At 40.4% G+C, this 16,998-nt stretch overlaps 1 protein-coding gene across 2 annotated transcripts in view; it reads left to right on the plus strand.

Annotated features, from left to right (window-relative positions):
• The window catches only part of LOC149566935 (putative galactinol--sucrose galactosyltransferase 6), a 42,877-nt gene extending 26,686 nt beyond the window's left edge, over positions 1-16,191 (plus strand). For both annotated transcript variants that reach the window (XM_089820156.1, XM_089820155.1), the window contains exons 5-16: positions 12,117-12,207; positions 12,503-12,551; positions 12,662-12,753; positions 13,171-13,269; positions 13,392-13,526; positions 13,791-14,201; positions 14,307-14,448; positions 14,562-14,629; positions 14,807-14,941; positions 15,066-15,280; positions 15,366-15,454; positions 15,597-16,191. In XM_089820156.1, coding sequence (XP_089676282.1) covers positions 12,117-12,207; positions 12,503-12,551; positions 12,662-12,753; positions 13,171-13,269; positions 13,392-13,526; positions 13,791-14,201; positions 14,307-14,448; positions 14,562-14,629; positions 14,807-14,941; positions 15,066-15,280; positions 15,366-15,454; positions 15,597-15,965 — 1,895 coding nt within the window. In that variant the 3' untranslated portion in view covers positions 15,966-16,191. The remainder of the gene's footprint in view (positions 1-12,116; positions 12,208-12,502; positions 12,552-12,661; positions 12,754-13,170; positions 13,270-13,391; positions 13,527-13,790; positions 14,202-14,306; positions 14,449-14,561; positions 14,630-14,806; positions 14,942-15,065; positions 15,281-15,365; positions 15,455-15,596) is intronic.
• Positions 16,192-16,998: the final 807 nt, after the last annotated feature.

A 16,998-nucleotide genomic window follows, 5' to 3' on the forward strand; every position in this document is an offset into this window, starting at 1 on the left:
GAAACAGTATTGAAGACCTTGCAAGAATATTCCTTGTATGCCAAAGAGTCCAAATGCGATTTGGGAATGATTGAGTTGTTATACTTAGGTCATATTATCAGCCGAGAAGGAGTACGGATGGATCCTGATAAGATTCGTGCTATTGTGGAGTGGCCTACTCCTGAGAACCTAACTCAGTTAAGAGGATTCCTTGGTTTATGTGGCTTCTACCGCAGATTTGTTTGCGGGTATTCACGACACGCGGCTCCTATAACAGATTTGCTTAAAAAGGGAGCTTTCGTTTGGACAGCAAAGGCACAGGCTTGTTTTGACAGATTCAAGGAGATCATGACTTCATGTCCGGTACTAGCATTGCCTGATCTCTCGAAACCATTTGAACTTCAGTGTGATGCCTCAGGAGATGGTATTGGGGCTGTTTTGATGCAGGATAAACACCCAATTGCATATGAAAGCAGGAAACTCCGTGGGCCAGAGAGATCATTCAGCATTTACGACAAAGAGATGTTAGCTATCATGCATGCATTAGCTAAGTTCAGGCAGTACTTAGTAGGTGGCAAATTTTGCATAAAAACTGACCACAACAGTTTAAGAAATTTCCTTGGGCAAAGGGATCTCAATGATAGGCAGCAGAAATGGGTCAGTAAGTTACAGGCATATGACTTTGATATATCTTATGTTAAGGGCACACAGAATGTGGTAGCAGATGCCTCGTCACGCAGACCACATCTTAGTTCAATGATTGAGATCTCTGAGGACTGGAAGCATCTGATTATTGCAGAATATGCCAGAGATCCATGGGCATCTAGGATAGTTGATGGGACACTTGTTGATACCAGGTATACACTTGTGGATGAATTGATTATTTACAAGAGCAGGATATTTTTAATCCCAGGATCGAAGGTGAAGCAGTTCATTATGCGAGCTCTTCATGATTCACCTATAGCTGGTCACCCCGGATACTTTAAAACATATAGACAGGTACGAGAAAGATTCACTTGGAAGGGACTCAAGACAGATGTATTGCGGTATGTCCGTGAGTGTCCTGTGTGTCAACAGAATAAGCAAGAACACACCTTCCCAGCAGGACTCCTACAGCCACTTCCTATTCCAGCTCAGAAGTGGGAATGCATATCCATGGATTTCATTACCGGGTTGCCCAAGGCTTAGGGTCGTGATTGCATTTATGTAGTGGTAGATAGACTAACGAAATACGCTCATTTCTTTCCCATCACCACTACCTATACCGCAGTTCAGGTAGCCGAGGTATTCTTCAGAGAGATTTTCAAGTTGCATGGGATACCCCGCAGTATTGTTAGTGACAGGGATAGTAGATTCTTGAGTCATTTTTGGCAAGAGGTGTTCCGATTATGTGGCACTGAGCTCACACCCAGTACCAGTTATCATCCACAAACCGATGGACAAACAGAGATAGTAAACAAATGGGTGGAAGGTTACTTGAGGAATTATGTGGCTGATCAGCAGAAGACTTGGGTAAGATGGATTTATTTGTGTGAGTATTGCTATAACACCACTTTCCACATGTCTATCCAGATGACACCTTTTCGAGCATTATATGGCTATGATACACCCAGTTTCATTGACTTATTGATGGGAGATGTTCGGGTTCCACGTGCTGGGGATTTGATGCAAGAAAGTAAAGATATTATTAGCTCTCTACGTGATAACATCGCTCGGGCACAGAATCAGTATAAGCAATATGCAGATCAAAAGAAGACGGAGAGGAGCTTTGAGGTGGGCGACATGGTTTACTTAATGCTTCAGCCATTTCGGCAATCTACTCTCAAAAAGAGTGGGTCAGAAAAGCTTAAGCCTAGGTATTATGGACCTTTCAGGATCACCAGGCGAATAGGGGAATTGGCTTATGAACTTGAGCTACCAGCAGATAGCAAAGTATATAATGTGTTTCATGTATCACGCCTCAAAAAGGCGTTGGGACAGAATGTGATACCTTCTGCAGTATTACCGCCTTTGGATGATGAAGGGAAATTGATCCTAGTACCGGAATTCATTTTAGAAAGCAGAGAAAAACAGCTCCGCAGAAGAGTAATCAGAGAATATTTGGTTAAATGGAAGGATCTACCAGTCGAAGATGCTACTTGGGAGAATGAGACCATTTTGCAGCATCCAGATCTGAGATTGCTTGAGGGCAAGCAATTTCAAGAAGGGCGGACTGTCATGTCCCCTTTTTAGCGGCATAACTTTACAGGGGATTTGCCTATCATCGACTCTCGTAGGCAAATGATTATGGGAAGAGGGTCATTTTTGTCTTCCGATAATTACAATTTTGCTCTCGAAGAATAATAATTAAGTAAGTGGGGCCTACTCTTCCTAATATTAAATAAAGGTTGTACTCCAACTTTATCAAGTTATTTATTTAATTTTATAAAGTTTTACATCATAAAAGATGATTCCGGAAAACTTCCAGAAACTTCTCAGCGAAGGGAATAAATAGAGGACATAGGGCTCCCATTTGGAACAAGCGATTTTGAGGATTCGATTTCTATTTCAATTGAGGCAATTTGTGGTCATAAGTCTGCAAATTCCTTTAAGGTCTTTGGGAACGGAAACTCCCTTGGATCCGCATAACTGAGGAGGTGAAATATTCCCCCGAAGGGTTGCACATTGGAGATGGTCTTCAGCCGTTTCATGTTGTGAATTATTTGCATTTACGTGATGTCTTGAAGTTTGAGGACTGGCGAACTTGACACCGAAAGTAACAGCGATATTTGTGAATAAAACTTGTTGGCAGCAGGAAGAGCCGGCCGGAGGAGCTGGGGTTATCATCAGCAACCGTCTTTCTGAAGACTCGACTGTCCTACAGCGAGCATTGCCGGACAAAACTGAGAAAGGAAATTCGGATCCACAGATCCCCTAACCCCTGATCACAAAGATAAGGGGCTTCATCCGTCAGCAGTATTCCAAGGTAAAAAGGGGCGGCAGTTTAAGATCGAACCACTTCCATCTCGGCATGACAAACCCCAGCGGCAAATTCCAACACGGGTGTTCAGACGGGATCAGCAGGCACCGATAACAACAGAGCCGCGCATGATCGAAATAGGGCGCGAGGTCCGCAGATCAACTGGAGGAGACAATAACGGTGGAATCGCCTCACAAACATTTTTAATCAAGGACCACGCGATACGCAGATCCGGGATTATTGAGTCGCATTTCAGTTGGAGCAGCAGATTATCTTCCCGCGGGGTCTGAACATTATCGGCTTCTATCGACTCATTGGAATCTGTCATGGATCAGGTTCACAATAGTTTAATCCATGTTCTCTTCAATATAACGTCTGGTTTTATTATTGAAGAATGAATAAATATTGTGCAAACGGTTAGTAAATCATTTGCCATAATCAAAGGTTCTTTCCATAGCAGAGTTAAAGTTTAATATCAATAACATTGACTTGTTTATTTAGTCACAACCAAGATATCTGTTTGGATTTTATTAGTGATTTCAAGTTTGTCTGATATTTGCTTGACGAAATGCCCAAGCTATGAAATAGTAAGATATCCCTTGCAGGATTATACCTTCTTCTCAACACCTAAAATCTTACTATTTCATAGGTTGGGCATTTCGTCAAGCAAATAACAAACAAACTTGAAATCACTAATAAAATCCAAACGGATATCTTGGTTGTGACTGAATAAACAAGTCAATGTTATTGATATTAAACTTTAACTCTGCTATGGAAAGAACCTTTGATTATGGCAAATGATTTACTAACCGTTTGCACAATATTTATTCATTCTTCAATAATAAAACCAAACGTTATATTGAAGAGAACATAGATTAAACTATTGTGAACCTGATCCATGACAGATTCCAATGAGTCGATAGAAGCCGATAATGTTCAGACCCCGCGGGAAGATAATCTGCTGCTCCAACTGAAATGCGACTCAATAATCCTGGATCTGCGTATCGCGTGGTCCTTGATTAAAAATGTTTGTGAGGCGATTCCACCGTTATTGTCTCCTCCAGTTGATCTGTGGACCTCGCGCCCTATTCCGATCATGCGTGGCTCTGTTGTTATCGGTGCCTACTGATCCCGTCTGAACACCCGTGCTGGAATCTGCCGCTGGGGTTTGTAATGCCGAGATGGAAGTGGTTCGATCTTAAACTGCCGCCCCTTTTTACCTTGGAGTACTGCTGACGGATGAAGCCCCTTATCTTTGTGATCAGGGGTTAGGGGATTTGTGGATCCGAATTTCCTTTCTCAGTTTTGTCCGGAAATGCTCGCTGTAGGACAGTCGGGTCTTCAGAAAGACGGCTGCTGATGATAACCCCAGCTCCTCCGGCCGGCTCTTCCTGCTGCCAACAAGTTTTATTCACAAATATCGCTGTTACTTTCGGTGTCAAGTTCGCCAGTCCTCAAACTTCAAGACATCACGTAAATGCAAATAATTCACAACATGAAACGGCTGAAGACCATCTCCAATGTGCAACCCTTCGGGGGAATATTTCACCTCCTCAATTATGCGGATCCAAGGGAGTTTCCGTTCCCAAAGACCTTAAAGGAATTTGCAGACTTATGACCACAAATTGCCTCAATTGAAATAGAAATCGAATCCTCAAAATCGCTTGTTCCAAATGGGAGCCCTATGTCCTCTATTTATTCCCTTCGCTGAGAAGTTTCTGGAAGTTTTCCGGAATCATCTTTTATGATGTAAAACTTTATAAAATTAAATAAATAACTTGATAAAGTTGGAGTACAACCTTTATTTAATATTAGGACGAGTAGGCCCCACTTAATTATTATTCTTCGAGAGCAAAATTGTAATTATCGGAAGACAAAAATGACCCTCTTCCCATAATCATTTGCCTACGAGAGTCGATGATAGGCAAATCCCCTGTAAAGTTATGCCGCTAAAAAGGGGACATGACAGTCCGCCCTTCCTGAAATTGCTTGCCTTCAAGCAATCTCAGAGCTGGATGCTGCAAAATGGTCTCATTCTCCCAAGTAGCATCTTCGACTGGTAGATCCTTCCATTTAACCAAATATTCTCTGATTACTCTTCTGCGGAGCTGTTTTTCTCTGCTTTCTAAAATGAATTCCGGTACTAGGATCAATTTCCCTTTATCATCCAAAGGCGGTAATACTGCAGAAGGTATCACATTCTGTCCCAACGCCTTTTTGAGGCGTGATACATGAAACACATTATATACTTTGCTATCTGCTGGTAGCTCAAGTTCATAAGCCAATTCCCCTATTCGCCTGGTGATCCTGAAAGGTCCATAATACCTAGGCTTAAGCTTTTCTGACCCACTCTTTTTGAGAGTAGATTGCCGAAATGGCTGAAGCATTAAGTAAACCATGTCGCCCACCTCAAAGCTCCTCTCCGTCTTCTTTTGATCTGCATATTGCTTATACTGATTCTGTGCCCGAGCGATGTTATCACGTAGAGAGCTAATAATATCTTTACTTTCTTGCATCAAATCCCCAGCACGTGGAACCCGAACATCTCCCATCAATAAGTTAATGAAACTGGGTGTATCATAGCCATATAATGCTCGAAAAGGTGTCATCTAGATAGACATGTGGAAAGTGGTGTTATAGCAATACTCACACAAATAAATCCATCTTACCCAAGTCTTCTGCTGATCAGCCACATAATTCCTCAAGTAACCTTCCACCCATTTGTTTACCATCTCTGTTTGTCCATCGGTTTGTGGATGATAACTGGTACTGGGTGTGAGCTCAGTGCCACATAATCGGAACACCTCTTGCCAAAAATGACTCAAGAATCTACTATCCCTATCACTGACAATACTGCGGGGTATCCCATGCAACTTGAAAATCTCTCTGAAGAATACCTCGGCTACCTGAACTGCGGTATAGGTAGTGGTGATGGGAAAGAAATGAGCGTATTTCGTTAGTCTATCTACCACTACATAAATGCAATCACGACCCTGAGCCTTGGGCAACCCGGTAATGAAATCCATGGATATGCATTCCCACTTCTGAGCTGGAATAGGAAGTGGCTGTAGGAGTCCTGCTGGGAAGGTGTGTTCTTGCTTATTCTGCTGACACACAGGACACTCACGGACATACCGCAATACATCTGTCTTGAGTCCCTTCCAAGTGAATCTTTCTCGTACCTGTCTATATGTTTTAAAGTATCCGAGGTGACCAGCTATAGGTGAATCATGAAGAGCTCGCATAATGAACTGCTTCACCTTCGATCCTGGGATTAAAAATATCCTGCTCTTGTAAATAATCAATTCATCCACAAGTGTATACCTGGTATCAACAAGTGTCCCATCAACTATCCTAGATGCCCATGGATCTCTGGCATATTCTGCAATAATCAGATGCTTCCAGTCCTCAGAGATCTCAATCATTGAACTAAGATGTGGTCTGCGTGACAAGGCATCTGCTACCACATTCTGTGTGCCCTTAACATAAGATATATCAAAGTCATATGCCTGTAACTTACTGACCCATTTCTGCTGCCTATCATTGAGATCCCTTTGCCCAAGGAAATGTCTTAAACTGTTGTGGTCAGTTTTTATGCAAAATTTGCCACCTACTAAGTACTGCCTGAACTTAGCTAATGCATGCATGATAGCTAACATTTCTTTGTCGTAAATGCTGAATGATCTCTCTGGCCCACGGAGTTTCCTGCTTTCATATGCAATTGGGTGTTTATCCTGCATCAAAACAGCCCCAATACCATCTCCTGAGGCATCACACTGAAGTTCAAATGGTTTCGAGAAATCAAGCAATGCTAGTACCGGACATGAAGTCATGATCTCCTTGAATCTGTCAAAACAAGCCTGTGCCTTTGCTGTCCAAACGAAAGCTCCCTTTTTAAGCAAATCTGTTATAGGAGCCGCGTGTCGTGAATACCCGCAAACAAATCTGCGGTAGAAGCCACATAAACCAAGGAATCCTCTTAACTGAGTTAGGTTCTCAGGAGTAGGCCACTCCACAATAGCACGAATCTTATCAGGATCCATCTGTACTCCTCGGCTGATAATATGACCTAAGTATAACAACTCAATCATTCCCAAATCGCATTTGGACTCTTTGGCATACAAGGACTCTTCTTGCAAGGTCTTCAGTACTGTTTCTAGATGCGCCATGTGCTCCTGCCATGTTCGACTGTATACCAAGATATCATCAAAGAATACCAACACGAATTTTCTCAGCTGATGATGGAAGACCTTATTCATGGTGGACTGGAAAGTAGCTGGTGCATTGGTCAATCCGAATGGCATTACTACAAACTCAAAATGCCCACAGTGACACCTGAATGCAGTCTTCTCAATGTCCTGTTCTCTGACTCTAATCTGGTGGTAACCTGATCTCAAATCAATCTTACTAAAGTAGCATGCCCCATGCAGTTCATCTATTAGCTCATCAATCCGTGGAATAGGATATCTATTCTTAATGGTTTTCTTATTCAACATCCTGTAATCTATACACATCCGTAACGAACCATCTTTCTTCTTAACCAAAACTACTGAAGAAGCAAAAGGAGACTTACTAGGTCTGATGTGTCCCATCGCGAGAAGCTCCTTGATGGTTTTTTCTATTTCATCTTTGAGCCTTTTTGGATGCCTGTATGGAGTGATCATGACTGGTTTAGCATCTTCTAATTCAATGATGTGCTCAATCCCTCTATCAGGTGGTGTACCAGGTGGAATATCGCTAAATACCTTACTATACTTTTCCCTCAATATCTGTATGTCGGGATGATATTCTGTCTTTTGTTGTTCCTCCTGTGTAGGCATGAGGGTACACATGGCTGCCCATTCAAGATCCTCATGTCTCACCAATCGTCTAAGAGAAATCGTTCGGATGTCACTATTTCGAATAGCTTTCAACACATGCTGCCTCCCATCTACTTCGAACTTGATCTCCATGTCCTTGAATCGAAAGGTAACCTCACCCAATAAACGTAACCATTTCATCCCTAAAACGATATCCAAGTCACCCATATTGACCACGTGGTAATCCGCTTTGAACTCATAATTATTCAGGCGTAAAGGCATGTCTCTGACTATCCTGTTACACTTAAGAGTGTATCCATCAGCAACCTGTACTCGAAGACCTTCGAATTCTTCTGTCTTAATACCACGACGCTCAACCAATCGTGCATCAATGAAGTTATGTGTAGCTCCGGTATCAACCAATGTAATCACCTTCTGTCCTGCTAGAACACCACGTAATCTGAAAGATCCTTCCTGTTGAATGCTAGACAAATGCCCTTGCTGTAGGTGCAATTCAGGTTCTTCTTTTTGTTCTGACTTTCCTGTCTCTTCCTCAGATTCTGAACCAGTGTGTTCATCCTCTTTTGTCGCACTGTCGGAATCCGATCCTTCGTAATATGCCCACATAACCCTATTGGCTTTTCCTTTTGGTCGCAAGGGACAATCATGATCCCTGTCATATGGACCTTTGCAATAGAAGCATAATTTCTTCCTTCGCAAGTCATTTAATGCCTCTGTATCTAGGGGTGTGGTAGATTTCCCTTTGGTTTCAATGCTCTTCCCTTTATTTTTATCAAACTTCCTATTGTCTCTGAAAGAGGTAGTACTCCTGGGAGTGAACCTGTTAGAAGGGGCTGTTAGCTCCATACTTCGTGCTTTCCTCATGGCTTTCTGCAGTGTTGGTGGGTCAAATGCCTTAATCCATCCCTTGAGGGGTTCAGACAATCCTTCTGTAAATAAGATAACTAACCTCCTTTCCGATACATCTGGTACCATGACTGACAACCTCTGAAATTCACTAATATAAACCTCCAAATTGCCAGTCTGTCTTAACTGTGCAAGGTCGCGAAAATAAATTTCTGGATCCTTCTTATCAAAACGTTCAACCAATCTATCCACAAAGTCCTGATACGTTGTTACCTGATTGTGTTGCAAAGTAACCATTCCATGTGACCACCAGTCATGAGCTGCGCCTTCCAGATGCAAGGTAGCATATCTGATGGCATCTATTTCAGACATAGGCCGTAATGCTAGGAAGGTGTCCAACTTATGAATCCAAGCTTGCGCTGTCATCTGACCACTCCCATCGAAAAAAGGTAAAGTAAGTTTACTGACAGCTCGCTGTAACTCATTATCATGACCTCCTCTAGGTCTCCTATTCTGGCGGCTATTCCTCATATGTTCTCTTCTTTGGTTTAGATATCGATCAAAGTTCAATAATTCACGCACATGCGGGGGTAATGCCTGCCATTCTGCAGTAGCAGCCCTAAGATCATCCTGGAAATCTTCCGGTACATCGTCTTCTCCCATCTCCTGAGCCTCTTCCCTTAGGAAGGTGGGACGAGTAGGCCTATTTGCTGTCCATGATCTGCGCCTAGGAGCACCTTGTGATCCTGCCACACTCCTATCATCGTGATCAGATGTGCCTCTTCCTTGATCCTGAATCCTGGGCTGAATAACTCTTTCCATTATGGTATTCAAAGCTTGTAGTGTCTGAGCTATTTCTTGTTGTCCGGTAGTCATGATTCTGTAAAATTCTCTGGTTTCATCATCATCGACTCTGGGAAATCTTGGTGGACTCTGTGTTTGTCTTTCACCCATATCTCCGTCCTTAGATATGGTTCTCTTGCGAATATAACACTGGGAATATGGTTGCATAAAAGTACTCTTACCCAATCAGGATGGCAGGACTACTGCTCTGATACCACTGAGATATCCCTTGTAGGATTATACCTTCTTCTCAACACCTAAAATCTTACTATTTCATAGGTTGGGCATTTCGTCAAGCAAATAACAGACAAACTTGAAATCACTAATAAAATCCAAACGGATATCTTGGTTGTGACTGAATAAACAAGTCAATGTTATTGATATTAAACTTTAACTCTGCTATGGAAAGAACCTTTGATTATGGCAAATGATTTACTAACCGTTTGCACAATATTTATTCATTCTTCAATAATAAAACCAGACGTTATATTGAAGAGAACATGGATTAAACTATTGTGAACCTGATCCATGACAGATTCCAATGAGTCGATAGAAGCCGATAATGTTCAGACCCCGCGGGAAGATAATCTGCTGCTCCAACTGAAATGCGACTCAATAATCCCGGATCTGCGTATCGCGTGGTCCTTGATTAAAAATGTTTGTGAGGCGATTCCACCGTTATTGTCTCCTCCAGTTGATCTGCGGACCTCGCGCCCTATTCCGATCATGCGCGGCTCTGTTGTTATCGGTGCCTACTGATCCCGTCTGAACACCCGTGCTGGAATTTGCCGCTGGGGTTTGTAATGCCGAGATGGAAGTGGTTCGATCTTAAACTGCCGCCCCTTTTTACCTTGGAGTACTGCTGACGGATGAAGCCCCTTATCTTTGTGATCAGGGGTTAGGGGATCTGTGGATCCGAATTTCCTTTCTCAGTTTTGTCCGGAAATGCTCGCTGTAGGACAGTCGGGTCTTCAGAAAGACGGCTGCTGATGATAACCCCAGCTCCTCCGGCCGGCTCTTCCTGCTGCCAACAAGTTTTATTCACAAATATCGCTGTTACTTTCGGTGTCAAGTTCGCCAGTCCTCAAACTTCAAGACATCACGTAAATGCAAATAATTCACAACATGAAACGGCTGAAGACCATCTCCAATGTGCAACCCTTCGGGGGAATATTTCACCTCCTCAGTTATGCGGATCCAAGGGAGTTTCCGTTCCCAAAGACCTTAAAGGAATTTGTAGACTTATGACCACAAATTGCCTCAATTGAAATAGAAATCGAATCCTCAAAATCGCTTGTTCCAAATGGGAGCCCTATGTCCTCTATTTATTCCCTTCGCTGAGAAGTTTCTGGAAGTTTTCCGGAATCATCTTTTATGATGTAAAACTTTATAAAATTAAATAAATAACTTGATAAAGTTGGAGTACAACCTTTATTTAATATTAGGACGAGTAGGCCCCACTTACTTAATTATTATTCTTCGAGAGCAAAATTGTAATTATCGGAAGACAAAAATGACCCTCTTCCCATAATCATTTGCCTAGGAGAGTCGATGATAGGCAAATCCCCTGTAAAGTTATGCCGCTAAAAAGGGGACATGAGAGAGAGAGAGAGAGAGAGAGAGAGAGAGAGAGAGAGAGTAGATCTCTTTCCCTCCCTCCTCATTTAGCCCTCTGTTTTCTCTCTCTCTCTCCCTCCTTATTTAGCACTCTCTCGGTCTGCAATCTGTACTTTTCAATTCCTTTGCTCTCCTGCATCTTGATGATGGATCATGTAGTATGATTGAAAACATTGATGCTAAAAAGTGTTACACAATCAGTCCCAGAAGAGAAAACAACATCAATACAGATCGTGAAAACCTGATCAACTTGAAATCAATATTGTTTATGCCACAAACATTAGCAAACAAAGACACACTGCTGATGTTAATCAGAAATCAGCAAAAGGGACACTCAGACAAATGAAGAGGAACCCCTGAGGCAAAGTATAGAAGTGGGAAACTTGTAGTATATAGATTTTTTAACAGACCATCTAGTCTAACACTTTCCAACATTGACACTTCAATGAGTAGGTTTATGAGAATCTCTACATGCCACAAACAATAGCAAAAAAGACACAAGGTTGATATTCATCAGAAATCAGCATAGTGGCCACTCAGACAAAGGTAAAGAAACCCCAAGGAAAGTATAGAAGTGGGAAATCTGTAGTATTCAACTTATCTAACAGACCATCTAGCCTTGCACTTTCCAACATTAATACTTCAAAGGGAAGGTTTGAGAGAATCTCTAAATGCCAAAACATTGCAAATATTCTACTACAAAATCTTCTTTATACATGAAAGGGTACCATTCAAATGGGACAAACGAATTCTTCATTTCTAATGATTGTACCATTTTGGAGCTCATTTCATTGAAGCATTTATCAAAATGATTCTCTATGATAATGAGATTCATGTACATCTTTTTTGAAACACACGTCAGCTGAAATTATAAATTGTACTATTTCATCTGGAGAGTTAGGATTCATTTATCACTCTGTAAACAAAGTAGAGGACTGAAATCCTTGAAACATTCTACTGGCAGTTCAATTTTATAGAAACATTCTTTGTCATGCAAATATGTTTTTTACACTGAAATTTGATATTCCTTTCTTTGCAAATCCACGTTGCAGGAGACCCAGACATTACAGAAACATCTTTCACACATTCTCTATTGGTTCATGCTGGAAAAGACCCATATAAAGTAATTACAGAGGCAGTTAGGTAAGCTTATGCCTCTTCCGCTCTAGGAGTTGACATGCAATTTTCCATCTGATTTCTTTTTGTGGAGTGTGAATTAAGAAATATATCTCAATTCTTATAGCTCATTTTTTATTTTTTTGGTTCTTTAACCAAAAAGATTGAACTATAGGCAATTATTAGATTGACAGTGTTTAAGTGCATAGGTTTACACACACATTAACCTATGGAACTGAATATATATATTTAAGATGGATAAATAATTAAATCATCTCATATGCAATGCAAATATCTAACATTTTTTCATTTTGCATTTCAGGGCTGTGGAGTTTCACTTACAGTCATTCCGTCACAGAGATGAGAAGAAGGTGATGTTGATGATTCTTATTTAAATATTCCTATCTTTTCATCTTTGATTTCAGAGCATGGGAAAATTACTTCCCATTGACTGAACTTCACAATCTTGTGAAATCAGCAGATGCCTGGAATCATTGATTGGTTTGGGTGGTGTACCTGGGATGCATTTTACACTGAGGTCTCTGCCAGAGGCGTAGAAGAGGGATTAAAGAGGTAAGACCAATAATGTTAATTTTAACATTATCAGATTTCCACAATCCATTAGTAAATGTAAGTTTATTTCTGGATTCGATTGTGTGTTTTTAGCATCAACGTTCAGATCACACTCAGTGATCCATCATCAGGAACATAGTGTAAGAATAGTATTCAAAAATCTTTTAGTATTTATTTTGTTCTTTATTGCCTTAATATTTGCCTCAAAATCAAAGTGAAATGTATTTTTAGGTTTAAAAATTCAAAATTGTCTTTGGCTATCGAGTGGTCTACATATTGATATAGGACCTTCTTTTTCTGTGCTCCTGCTTCATTTGTTAGCAGTAGCACTGATATGAAATGCCATTGGTCCATTGGCTTTGACTAGCATACATATTATAGAATTTGGTTTATGTTACTCACAATGATAACTTACAGTCTGTCAGAAGGAGGAACACCACCACGTTTTGTTATTATTGACGATGGTTGGCAATCTGTTGACACTGACAAAAAAACAGAAGATGCTTCCAATAAAGAGTAAGCATTGTATTTTATGGTTCTCTTTTTCTTTCCAAAAGCTACATAAATATTAATGGCCTCTTGTGAAATCTGAATGCTTAATGGAAGACCAATCCTCCTTTTCATCTTGGGCTGTTCAGGGCATTAAGGCGCTTAACTCACATCAAAGAAAACTACAAATTTGGAAAAAATGGAAAAGCGGGTGAAGAGCAAGAAGATCCAGCTCTTGGCATTCAACATCTCGTTGAAATAGCTAAGAAGAAGCACAATCTAAAGTAAGCATGAAACCTGTGTTATGTCGGAAAGCATGAAACATGTATCATATGTAAATATTTTAACCTTAAAATGCTAATTTAATATGAGTAAATTGGTAAACAGCATGACTCATTAATGTTGGACAATGACTAAAGAAAAGCAAACTAATTTTAAAATATCGAAGTATGTAGTGAGACTCATATAACATTGACCATCTTATATTTGATTAAATTAATTTAATTCACTTTCCATTCATAAACTATAAACTTCCTCTGTGCGTGTAGATATGTGTATGTGTGGCATGCAATCACAGGCTATTGGGGAGGAATTAAGCCTGGTGTTTATGGAATGGAACACTATGAATCTACTATCAAATACCCTGCACATTCTCCAGGTGTCTTGAACAATGAACCTGGAATGGACTCAGATTCTCTTACCATGCAAGGAATTGGTTTGGTAAATCCTGCAAAGGTTTTTGAGTTCTATGATGAATTGCACAGCTACCTGGCCGCTGCTGGAGTTGATGGGGTCAAAGTTGATGTTCAATGCATTCTTGAGACACTTGGAGCAGGCCTTGGCGGACGAGTGGCATTAACCTCACAATATCATAAAGCATTGGATGCCTCTGTTGCTAGGAATTTCCCAGACAATGGGTGCATAGCATGCATGAGCCACAACACAGATGCACTTTATTGGTAAATGGTGTGCTTGGTTCCAAACATTTTCATTCTTTTGTTTTGGTGTAAATTGGCTTTTATGAGAACAAAAATGGAATCTCATTTAAACCTATTTATTTGCAGTTCAAAGCAAACAGCAGTTGTAAGAGCCTCAGATGATTTCTTTCCAAGGGATCCTGTAACTCACACAATCCACATAGCTTCAGTTGCTTACAACAGTGTTTTCCTTGGGGAGTTCATGCTACCAGATTGGGATATGTTCCATGTAAGAAATTCCTTATTCAAAGAATTGATGTAGCTGTACTGGAAAGTTCTTGCTTTTCATTTGAGATGTATATTCATGCAAACAAGAAGAATAAAATGTTTCAACACTTGCAGAGTGTTCATCCTGCTGGAGAATTCCATGCCGCTGCAAGGGCAGTTGGTGGCTGCCCCGTGTATGTTAGGTAATGATGACAACATTTTAAGGGAGAAGAATATTTTGCTATTGGATTTAAATCTATAATACCTGAAATGGCACATTACCAAGCAATCAGATAAAAATGGGACATACCCTGACCAAAATATTTTGCTTATTTTAGAGTAAGTCTGTAATTTATGAGCATATCTCTGACCTTGTGCAGTGACAAGCCTGGTTATCACAATTTTGATTTATTGAGGAAGCTTGTTCTCCCAGATGGTTCTATTTTGCGAGCACAATTACCTGGCCGACCTACATGTGATTGTTTATTTACTGATCCTACTCGTGATGGAAAGAGGTCAGAGAGAATCCTTTAAACCATAAATTACACTTCACCAAATAATTTAATTCTGGAATCCATTATCGACTTAAAGTCTGGCTACCTTAACTCTGCTAATTTGGGCAATGATTTTTTTTTGCAGTCTGTTAAAAATTTGGAACATAAACAAATATACTGGAGTTTTGGGGGTATTTAATTGTCAAGGTGCTGCTTGGAGCCATTTAGAAAAGAAAAATGTATTTCATGATAAAAATTCCAATGAGATATCAGGGTCTATTCATGCACATGATGTACATTTGTTAGAAGAGGTAGCTGAAAATGACTGGAATGGGGACTGTATAGTGTATTCTCACAAAGGTATGGTCACAAAACAATTTCACACGATGCAGGCTATACTCTATCACAATTGCCAAATTGAATTATAATGTTTGATTTATGGCAGGTGAACTTGTGCACCTTCCTCGGAATGCTGCTTTACCTACTACACTCAGAATATTGGAGCACGTAGTTTACACTATAACGCCAATTAAGGTCAGTGATCTTAGAAGATCCCTGAAATGAAGAAACGTCTGCTAATGAGATCACACAGAAAAGCTTGATATTAACATTCATTTGTTTCATGCAAAATTTAACATATTGTGCACAACTCTCCTTGGTGGTTTACCTTTTGCAGAATTTAGCAGGAGGTGTCTCCTTTGCACCGATTGGTCTCATTGACATGTTCAATTCTGGAGGTGCCATCAATTCGTTAGGCTATAAAATACACTATCAAAGCATCCAAAGCGAGTTTATGGAGACTCCTAAAGTGTTAGGAATGCCAGTAAAACCTTCTGCAGACAGTGGCCAGGTACCAACAGCAACAATCCAGATGGCAGTCCGTGGATGTGGACGGTTTGGAGGCTATTCATCCATCAAACCAAGGAAATGCTTTGTGGATTCTTTATCAACTGATTTTTCATATGATTCTGTCTCTGGCCTTGTAACGCTAACTTTGGAAAAGCCCAGCGAGCAACACATTTGGAATGTGACAATTGAAGTCTAATTATTTGCTGCAGCTATCTAATATTCTTAGCATAGTTCCTGCGTCCTGGATTTAACAATAAGACATAATTGATGGACAATGTATCCCTTTTTAAGCAAAGCTAGTCAATGGCATGCGAAGAACTCGTAGTACTTGAGAAAACAGGATTCTTGAAAATTAAAATATTCCATCCGGGAATTGTCATTTTTTTAAATGAACGTCTCGTAAGAGATCCGATTTAACCAAAGATTTCCTCTATTATTTTATCTTGTTGCCTATATAAAAAGATAGCTTTCTACATATTGCGTATTGTAATAATCCCATAGTTCCTTGTGTGACAAACCATCCGACAAGATTCATTTCAGCTCGTAGATTTTCGTGTAAGTTCTGGATGAGGACTCAGTTAACTTGTAAAGACAAGACCAACATCCGAGGCAGCCACTTACCATCTTAGGGAAGTTGAAGTTGGTACTGGTTTCTACCCTTACCTTGCTTTTTAATAGCCACAGAGCAGCAGCACGGGAATTCCTATCTCTGTTCTTTATGTTTTGGTAATTATGGATTTCTTTCCTAATTGCATTGCATACCTTTCGGTTTGTTTTCTGAGTTAGAGAATCCTTGGTGACCATTTGTGAAAAGGAGTTCCCCGGGACTGCGTTGGGTGGAATATAGCTAAATGTACAATTTGTAACTTCCCTCGCCTTCCTCAACCTTCCCCAGAAAACAGATCCAAAGAGAAATATTTGTCCTAGATTTTCAGCCGAACATGACGTTATCGAAAGGGGCATATTCAAAATGCAAAGAATTTGAGCAGCTAGATACTTAATCCATTTGTTTACCTAACTACTATTGGCTCCACGAATTCACCGATCCAAATTTTTTAGCGATTACTCTGTAGTCTAGCCATTCTTCACAAGATTTCTTGAGAAATGGTTTTAGGCTGTAGTTATAGAGGGGATTCTCAAAGTATCGTTAGCGGATGAGACTTTTAATATCGTTTAGGCTTGGGGCTTGCGAGGAGTATAATATGCTAAAAAAAAATCATAAGCTTATT

This window comes from Cupressus sempervirens, chromosome 3 (genome assembly GCF_028749045.1).
Source record: "Cupressus sempervirens isolate cs-2001-9-10 chromosome 3, ASM2874904v1, whole genome shotgun sequence".
In the NCBI taxonomy this organism is placed as follows: domain Eukaryota; kingdom Viridiplantae; phylum Streptophyta; class Pinopsida; order Cupressales; family Cupressaceae; genus Cupressus; species Cupressus sempervirens.